The sequence below is a fragment of the Euleptes europaea genome, chromosome 19 (assembly GCF_029931775.1).
Source record: "Euleptes europaea isolate rEulEur1 chromosome 19, rEulEur1.hap1, whole genome shotgun sequence".
Classification (NCBI taxonomy): Eukaryota; Metazoa; Chordata; class Lepidosauria; order Squamata; family Sphaerodactylidae; genus Euleptes; species Euleptes europaea.
In genome coordinates this window covers 11963731-11973259 of record NC_079330.1, presented here as the reverse complement: position 1 = coordinate 11973259, position 9529 = coordinate 11963731, and the positions used below count along the sequence as shown (strand labels likewise).

Genomic DNA, 9529 nt, shown 5'->3' with positions numbered 1-9529 from the left:
ATAGGAACGGTTTGTGATTGCGCCTTCAGTATTTCATTTTTAAGAAACTCCCACCCTTCTTGAACTCCCTTCTCCTTAAGTATTTCTGACCATGGGATTCTACTCAGCATAAGTTTAAGTTTGTTAAAGTTAGCTCTCCTAAAGTCCAACCTATATGTCTGACTACGTACAGTTTTCCCTTTCCCCAAGATTGTAAATTCCAAGGTTACATGGTCACTACTACTCAGAGTGCCTACTACTTTAACCTCATCGATCAGTTCTTCCCTGTTGGTGAGAATCAAGTCTAAGATAGTAGATCCCCTTGTTCCCCTGTCCACTTTCTGGAATAGGAAGTTGTCAGCAAGACAAGTCAGGAATTTATTGGATCTTGCACTTTTAGCAGAGTTGGACTTCCAACAGATATCCGGGTAATTAAAATCTTCCATGACCTCCGTGTCCCATTTCTTCGAGAACTTTGTAATGTGGTCTAGGGGAGTGTCTCATCCAAGTCTTCTGCCTGGTTTGGTGGTTGATAGCAGACCTCCACCATAATAGTCATGATTATTTCTTACTCCTTTTATTTTTACTCATAGACTCTTGACTGAACTACCGTGCTCAGCTTCATGTACTTCTTCACAAGTGTACACAACTTTGACATACAATACTACTACTACCCCCTTCCTTATCTGTCTATCCCTTCTAATCAAGTTGTACCCCTCAATCTTAACAATCCAATTGTGAGTGATATCCCACTAAGTTTCAGTAATGCCAGCTAGGTCAAAACCCCCTTCCTGTATTAGGGCTACAAGTTCTTCCTGCTTGGCCCATCAAAATCAGTATTGCCTATTCAGACCGGCAGCAGCTCTCCAGGGTCTCAGGCTGAGATCTTTAACATCACCTACTTGCCTAGTCCCTTTAACTGGAGATGCTGGGGACTGAACCTGGGACCTTCTGCATGTCAAGCAGATGCCCTGCCACTGAGCCACAGCCCCACCCAAATGTGATCTATAATAATGTTGTAAGCCACTCTGAGCCCAGCTTGCCGGGACAAAGCCGCTTTAAAGTCTAATAAATAATAATTATTATTATTATAACTTCTGCAAAACCAGCTTGCACGTCCACCTGGACAGCTCCCTGCAGAGTGGGTTTCCTGAGACCTGAGCCCTTGACTACCTCTTTTGATGATCTCTCTGGTTCCTGCTGCATTGCTGAATCGCTGGACAGCGCTTGCCCTGCTTTGCTTGGGCTGCGTCCCCGTGACCCCTGAGCCTGTGTAGCCATGATAGGGAGCAAGGAAATGAGACAAGCTGCATGCCAGCTGCAGTCTTGTTTTGCCTGAAAGAGAGCCAGTGGGGCAGTGGTTCGTGTGTCAGACTAGGGTCTGGGAAACTCCGGGGCGAATCCCCACTCCGCCATGGAGGCTTGTTGGGTAACTTTGGGCCGGTCACACACATTCAGCCTAACTTTTCTCACCGGGTATAAGCCTTCATGAACCACAGCTCGCTTCTTCAAACCTGAAGAAGTGAGCTGAGGCTCATGAAAGCTCGTACCTTGCCAGAAATGTTAATCTTTAAGGTGCTACTGGACTCTTGCTCTTTTCTACTGCTACGAACAGACTAACATGGCTCCTCATCATGATCTATCCCACAGGGCTGTTGTTGTGATGGTAAAATGGTAGGGGAGGGAACAATGTAAGCTGCTTGGGGTCCCCGCTGGGGAGAAAGGTGGGTGGTGGTGGTTAATGAAGTAAATGATAAATAAATAAACGGGGGGGGGGAATAGACAAATGTAAGTTGTCAATTCAACCGGCGACTGGGGCTGTAAACAGGATTGTTTCGAAGCACCTCTGCAGCTGCCCAGAGGGAACTAAGTCTTCTTCTGGAGAGGCTGATTCTTGGGGGATGTAACTGCCTGAATAGGGGCACATGCAAACTTTTTCACCCTTCTTATTTCCCTCCCCAATGACGACCAGGGACAAGATTTGTAAGATGTCAAGTTTTTCACAAAATGTATTCCCCCCACCCCCACAGAAAAGAAATTCAGTTTAGCCCTCTTTACAACATACTCTCCTAAGCCAGCTCAGACAGTTTTGAGTCACAAACTCACCCTGTCCTTTCTCTGGACTCATTCCAACTTGATGTTCTCCCAACCCCCCCACCCAATAATGTAGAGAAACGTTTCTCCTTCTCCAATAATACTAGAATCTGGGCTCATCCACTGAAGCTGAAGGGTGGGAGATTCAGGACTAGGGTTGTCCTGAAGGGTGGGAGATTCAGGACAATTCAAACCGGCTCAGTTGGCTTTAAGAAGCAAACTCCTTTTGTTTTTTAAGATAACTCATTTATTTTGAGGATTGCCATTTAAAAGGAAGTGGTTGGCTTTGCCCTTGTAGGCTGCCCCCTCCCAAGGGTCCCCTTTTTGGAGGGGGTTTCCACAAACAGGACTGGCTAGCAGCTAGGGTATTGACCTCTGCAGAGCCTATTCAAATAGAAGCGATAGCGTGTCCTGTAGCTCCCGGAGTTTCTTTCCAAGCACAGTGCTAACTCTCTGTCGCATTCACAGATCTGCTGTTGACATGATGTTCCACTGCCTGAGAAAACAAAAAAGAAAAACTTGGCTTGCAGCTGAGGAGAAGACACTGGAATCCTAGATGTGCAAGACTTTGGGACTAACCACCTCATAAGCCCTCAAGGCCCGTTTCACTGCCAGGGGCTAGGGTTGCCAACCTCCAGGTACTAGCTAGAGATCTCCTGCTATTACAACTGATCTCCAGCCGACAGAGATCAGTTCACCTGGAGAAAATGGCTGCTTTGGCCATTGGACTCTATTGGATTGAAGTCCCTCCCCTCCTCAAACTGCACGCTCCTCAGGCTCCGCCCCCCAAATCCCCCGCCAATGATGAAGAGGGACCTGGCAACCCTACCAGGGACACTAGAAGACTTCAGAAGTCAGTCCTGGCGCTGGGTTCTAAAGAGGCTTGACATTTGTCTGCCAGTGGCGGGTAAGCCACTGCCCTCAGCCCCAATCCCTTGCCCTTGAGAAATTGAAAAGCAGGAGAAAAAAAATGGCCTCTACCTCCAAAGTGACACTCTGGGAAGAAATTTCCCATGTCTCCATGGTCTTTACCATAGAGAGAAGATAGGGATGCCAGCCTCCAGGTGGGACCTGGACCCCCCGGAATTACAGCTCATCTTCAGACTATAGAGACCAGTTCCCTTGGAGAAAAATGAAGCTTTGGAGGGTGAACTCCATGGCATTGTACCCCACCGAGGTCTCTTGTCCTCCCCAGACTCCTAGTTAAGGTTTATTACATGAACCACTTATTTAGTCTCTAATTAACAGGAAGGTTTAAAACAAAGGACCACTTTTCGAAATGAGTAGTACCCAGAAGCTCGTCTTATGCAACTTATTTATGCAACTTATGTAACCTTCAGATTTGTATAATCTTAAAATATGTATTGAAGTGATATTTTTGATTCTGCCACAAACTACATATGGCATGGCTATATTTCGCCATTGGTTACATTTTTGAAGGGTTGATGGGACATATGTTAAGATATTTGAGACACACTTTTGGATGTTTGTGTTGGTCACTTGAATATATCCATATTATATTTATGTGTGGTTCTTTTCTTTACCTTTTGTAAAGGTCGTTACAGTTTCTTTCTTTCTTACTAACCTGATGCCAGTAGCCCTGGGCAGAGCCCATCACAGTTAAAACAGAGTTTTGAGCCCCCCAAAGCTGACTACTTGATAGTTTTATTAGACAACCAGTAATCAAACAAAAGAAAAGAGGGCCTCACCAAACCAAATGAGGACCAAAAACAGCAATTCATTGGTTACTAGTAAAAATGGATACCAGTCATGATGCATACCTATTATCTATAGTATCAGAGGGGCATACCTATTATATGAGGTGCCGTGGAACACAGGCAGAATAATGCTGCAGTTGTCTTGTTTGTGGGCTTCCTAGAGGCACCTGGTTGGCCACTGTGTGAACAGACTGCTGGACTTGATGGGCCTTGGTCTGATCCAGCATGGCTCTTATGGCTGCCAGCTTGGAAGGCTTGAAGAGGGGAGTGGGCATGTTCATGGAGGAGAGCGCTATCCATGGCTCCTAGTCAAAATTAATGCAAGTCATGATGCATACCCATTCTCTCCAGGATCAGAGAAACATGCCTATTATGTTGGGTGCTGTGGAACACAGGCAGGAGAATGCTGCTTCGTTTATCTTGTTTGGGGGCTTCCTAGAGGCACCTGGTTGGCCACTGTGTGAACAGACTGCTGGACTTGATGGGCCTTGGTCTGATCCAGCATGGCTTTTCTTACATTCTTATGTTCTAATTGGTGCAAGGGGAAAGTATTTAATAATTTAATTGCACCTACGCATTTCGCATATACTTCCTCAGGGGGATCTTTCTTAACTCAAATGTCCCAAGCAAGCAATGAAACAATTATCACTGCATGTTAAATGCGTAGGGGTGATTTAATTATAAATACTTTTCCCTTGCACCAATTGCTGTTTTTTGTGTGTCTTCGATAGTTTTATTGGCCAGTCCAATAAAAATGCTGTCCACTCTGCAAATCTGGAAAGCGGTGTCATGATAGCGCCATTTCTCTCAGCCGTGTCAAGAAAAGAGGGATTCGAATCTGGTGCGGGAACCTAAATGCCATGCCACCTTTTTGCATCATCGAAATGCGCCACTGCAGTCAACTCACCACAGCTCACATCCCCGGACTGGTAGGTGTAGGAATATCCTGCAGTTCTGGGGCTGCACCCCTTCCTCACCATTTGATTATAGCAGCAGTCATGTTTATGGCAGCACCTGAGAGACAGGGAAAACAATGCAGGGTGATGTGATGTGTGCAACTAGGTGATCTAGCTCCCTCCCTCCAGCATTTGCACAGCAGGTTAAGAGGCTGGGAGTGCTTGTGAATCACCCTGGCTGTTTAAAAAGCAGGTTGGCGTAGTGTCTTCCACCAGCTACATTTGGTTCACCACCTCTAACCCTGCTTTGACTCTCAGCTGATCTGGCCATGTTTTTGTAACCTTCCTCGCTGGGCTACTGTCATGAACTCCATGGGGGAGCTGTCATAAGAACCCAATAAAAGCCCTGCTGGATCAGACCAAGGCCCACTGTCCAGCAGTCAGATTTTCAAAACATTCTTGGGTGGGGTAAGTCAGTGCTCCAGGTGGGGCAGGGGGCTCTGTTTGACCCCTCCCCCACTATGGCCCCAACCGCACCCATGCTAGACCACAACCTCATTTTTGATAGCCCATATTCCATCATGGCTGCCTCTTGCCGTCCTTTTCCACATCCCTGTTCCCGATGCTCTTAATAGTGTTCCTAATTAACAGTGTTCATCCTAATTAGATGGAAATGTAATCATTCTGGAAAGGCCGATAAAGACATTTCGGATGAGGCTAAAAATGATGCCTTGCACCAACTAGCTTTAAAAAAGAGGCATGTTCAGTCAGTTGCAAGGGGTTATTGGGTGATGGCCAATGACTAAAGTGTTTGGGGATGTCACTCTTCATGTGGATGGGACTAATTCAGTCTTTTCTACCAGATTGCCTCCCTCCAGGCCTTTGACTTTGTTTTTACTGGGTTGTACCACTGGTATATCGGATGCTTGAATCTGAGGTCAAAGACATGAATTGGGACTGCTAAATCCTGAGTCATGATTATTATTGAGTCAATGCCCAGTTTAGCCCTCTTCCTTTCCATTCAAGTATTTTCAAGCTCTAATTCTGTAACATAGAAGGTTATATTTTTTGTTCTCTTTATTTAAAAAAAATTATGCACATCTTCCTGTTAACCAATTGTTGGTGATGGTGAAATACGACAGGATTAAGGACTGAACTACAAAGTGAGAAGGAGGAGGAGGAGGAGGAGGAGGAGGAGGAGGAGGAGTTGGTTTTTATATGCCAACTTTCTCTACCACTTAAGGGAGACTCAAACCGGCTTACAATCACCTTCCCTTCCCCTCCCCACAACAGACACCCTGTGAGATAGGTGAGGCTGAGAGAGCTCTAATAGAGCTGTAACTTGTCCAAGATCACCTAGCTGGCTTCGTGTGTAGGAGCAGGGAAACAAAACCAGTTCACCAGATAAGCCTCCGCTGCTCATGCGGAGGAGTGGAGAATTAAACCCGGTTCTTCAGATCAGAGTTCACTGCTCCAATCCACCACTCTTAACCATGCTGGCTCTGTATGTGTGAGCCCTGAATCTCACTAAGCAGGGAGGAGAGTTTGAGATTCCACCAGATTCTAGCCCTGGTCTTGCTCTACTGAAATTCTCAAGAGCTAGAATTCTGTACCATTTTGAAGTTATGGAATCTCCAAAGGTGGGGAGCCCAGCCCTGAAATAGACTCACAATGCAGTCTTAAATAAAGGAACACCCTTCTAAGTCCACTGAAGTCATTGAAACTTCTGGCTACGTCATTGAGACCTACATGGCTCATGTGGACCATTTGTCATCTTACCAATCAGTGTGATCCAGGATTTTTCCTTTGCCTCCCACTCCGCAGTGACATCCATAGGCACCATAATTTATAATGGCGTTCTTCCCAGTGACATCTTTGATCATCTTCTGAAGATTGAGGAGACTGCCATCTGTTATGACCGCACCTGGGAAACAGCTGGAAAGTGAATCTCAAACATCATGAAGGTGACACGCCTCATCAGGTCTACACATCACAAGCTGCTTGCCAAACCTCTGTTCATCTCAAAATAATAATGCAGGAGCAGGATGGGGCATTTGCAGGATAGCCCTTTCACATCACCTATTGCCATATCCTTTAAACTGGAGACGCTGGGATGGAACCCAGGACCTTCTGCATGCCAAGCAGATGCTGAACCACTGAGCCATAGCCCCTCCACCCAGGAACCATCTTGACAAGAATAAGGGAATCCCACCCTGGAGAATTGTTATGGGCGAGGGATGGAAGTACCCACCCTAGAGCCAGTGTGGTGTCATGGTTAGAGACCCAGGTTCAAATGCCCACTCTGCCATGGAAGCCTGTTGGGTGACCTTGGGCCAGTCACACGCTCTCGGCCTCACCTACCTCCCAGGGTTGTTGAGATAAGGAAATGGAGAAGAGGAGAATGCTGTAAGCTGCTATAGGTCTCCATTATGAAGAATTACAGGCTAGATTAAATTATTATTTATGCTCTTCCCTTCCTTTGCTGATTGCTTCCAGAAATGCCTCCTCCACACACACAATTGTCTTTTTTCTGACTGGGGAAGTCAGCCCCCCCCCCCCAGAGTTGCTCCCCTAGTCAAATGAGCAGCCTCCCCCCATGATTGCACTGGAGTAAAGGAAAAGATCTCACTTCTGTTTTGGCCCCTTGAACTATCAGTATTTGATATTTTGATACTTGGTGGTGGAGAGTGCCATCAAGTTGCATTGATTTATGGTGACCCCCATAGGATGTTCAAGGGAAGAAGAAGAAGAAGAAGAAGAAGAAGAAGAAGAAGAAGAAGAGTTGGTTTTTATATGCTGACTTTCTCTACCACTTAAGGAAGAACCAAACTGGCTTACAATCACCTTCCCTTCCCCTCCCCACAACAGACACCCTGTGGGATAAATGGGGCTGAGAGAGCTCTAAGACAACTGTGACCAATCCAAGGTCACCCAGCTGGCTTCATGTGTAGGAGTGGGGAAACAATTCCAGTTCACCAGATTACGCTCCGCCGCTCATGTGGAAGAGCGGGGAATAAAACCCAGTTTGGAGCTGTGGTTTAGAGTCCACTGCTCCAAACCACAGCTCTTAACCACTATACCATGCTGACGAGACATTCAAAGGTGGTTTGTCCATTGCCTGGCTCGGCTTGGCCTCCCATCCAAGTACTAAACTGGACTGACCCTGCTTAGCTTCTGAGATCTGACAAGGTCAGGCGAACCTGGGCCACCCAGGTCAGGGCATTTGATATTTTGGTACTTACCCAAACTAAGTAACAGCGTCGCCAGTGCAAACAGAGTCTTCCTCTCCATGGGGAGGCCTTGAAGAAGAAATCCAAACATCGTGATCTGCCTTTACACAGAGAAAGAAGCTCTCTCCATTTGGACCACCAGAGCCTCTGGCTGGGGAAGGTAACTGCAGCCAACTGGAGCTGGAAAGGATGCTAGGACTTCATGCTGCTCCTGTCTGGGGGAATCAGGGAATGCAGGATCTCTGCACAAGCATACCCCTGTCCTAGTGATGGGATTTAACCGGTTCATAAAGGCGCCAAAAAGATGGTACATGTTTGGTGGCTGCTGTTTGGAAGACGCATTAATTTGCAATGGCAAATTACAACGTGGGGGGAATCTGGAGCAGCAGATGCAAGTTGCTAATTAACCTTGGCCTAGGGTTGCCAACCTCCAGGTACTAGCTGGAGATCTCATGCTATTACAGTTGATCTCCAGCCGATAGAGATCAGTTCACCCGGAGAAAATGGCCGCTTTGGCAATTGGACTCTATGGCATTGAAGTCCCTTCCCTCCCCAAACCCCGCCCTCCTCAGGCTCTGCCCCAAAAACCTCCCGCTGGTGGCAAAGAGGGAACTGGCATCCCTACCTTGACCTCTCTCCACCTACCTGGTCTGGGTTTCCAAAGGGAATTCTCAGCAGCACAAAGTCCAGCTCTGTTTACTAACCAAGCTTATATACGACCCCAGAGGTGTCCCCACCCCTTTGGGAATTTTTTCATCAGCAACATATACAGAAGTGTGAGCTTCTCTAGAAATGGAAACTTCTCTTTTGCAGCTTCTTGCATAGGGTGCGGGGAGAGTCCCATTTGTGTCATGGCATTCAGACTCTAAAATATAGGACTTCCAAGACCTAAATAGCGCTGCTAATAAAACATGCTCCCCATCAAATTTAGGGGTATCTTTTGACTTTTATCAGCCCTCCCCATACTTATCTCACCTGTGTGATCCTTCTCAACGTAGAGCCATTTCTCTGGCTAGATTTAATGTTTTGCCATCTGCGCTACTCAAAGGCAGATTTCGGCTTTGCCCTTGTGGCAACAATTGTATTAAAACAGTTGCTCATGTCTTATTTTATTGTAGTTTCTACACAGAATCTCATGACGAACGTTTAAGCCCCCTGTTGGTTAATAGACAGAATGTCTCAGATTCTTTTAACGTTTCCTATTTATGGAACAATCGATCACCCCACATAGAGACAGTGGCACAGTTCTTAAAGTTTGTTTTAAAAGCCCACCAAACAGTTAATCAGATGGCAGTATCAACAAACAGCGCTATTCGATGTACCTGTCTTTTAACTATTCTATAAAGGGCACTTTTTAATATCTCCATTCCTTTTGTACCCTTCTGTATTATGTTTTTATGCCAATAAAGGAATGATGATGATATACAGAAGTGTGAGCTTCTCTATAAATGGAAATTTCTCTTTTGCAACTACCCTCCTGGTGCGGGGGAGAGGTCCCATTCATACAATGGCATTCAGACAGGGTGAAACTGTGGGACTTTCGGTTAGTTTGGATGAACTGGCCCCTGCCTATGGGCATGGTAACAGTGCCTTAGCCTCTGGCTAAGAGGTT

General features: G+C 46.2%; 1 protein-coding gene across 1 annotated transcript; it reads right to left on the bottom strand.

Moving 5' to 3' along the window:
* Positions 1–2426: 2426 nt before the first annotated feature.
* Positions 2427–7978, bottom strand: LOC130491201 (phospholipase A2, membrane associated-like). Its single transcript, XM_056864900.1, has 4 exons — positions 7930–7978; positions 6467–6611; positions 4699–4805; positions 2427–2569 (listed from the first exon to the last, which is right to left on the bottom strand). The coding sequence occupies exons 1-4, from the start codon at positions 7976–7978 to the stop codon at positions 2427–2429; spliced, it is 444 nt and encodes a 147-aa protein (XP_056720878.1).
* Between the last annotated feature and the right edge of the window lie 1551 nt (positions 7979–9529).

Coding starts and splice junctions, on each gene's coding strand:
- LOC130491201 (XM_056864900.1), bottom strand. CDS start 7,978: ATGGAGAGGAAGACTCTGTTTGCACTGGCGACGCTGTTACTTAGTTTG. Junction 6,612..7,929: donor GACGCTGTTACTTAGTTTGG/GTAAGTACCAAA, acceptor GCTGTTTCCCAG/GTGCGGTCATAACAGATGGC. Junction 2,570..4,698: donor GTCCGGGGATGTGAGCTGTG/GTGAGTTGACTG, acceptor TTGTTTTCTCAG/GCAGTGGAACATCATGTCAA.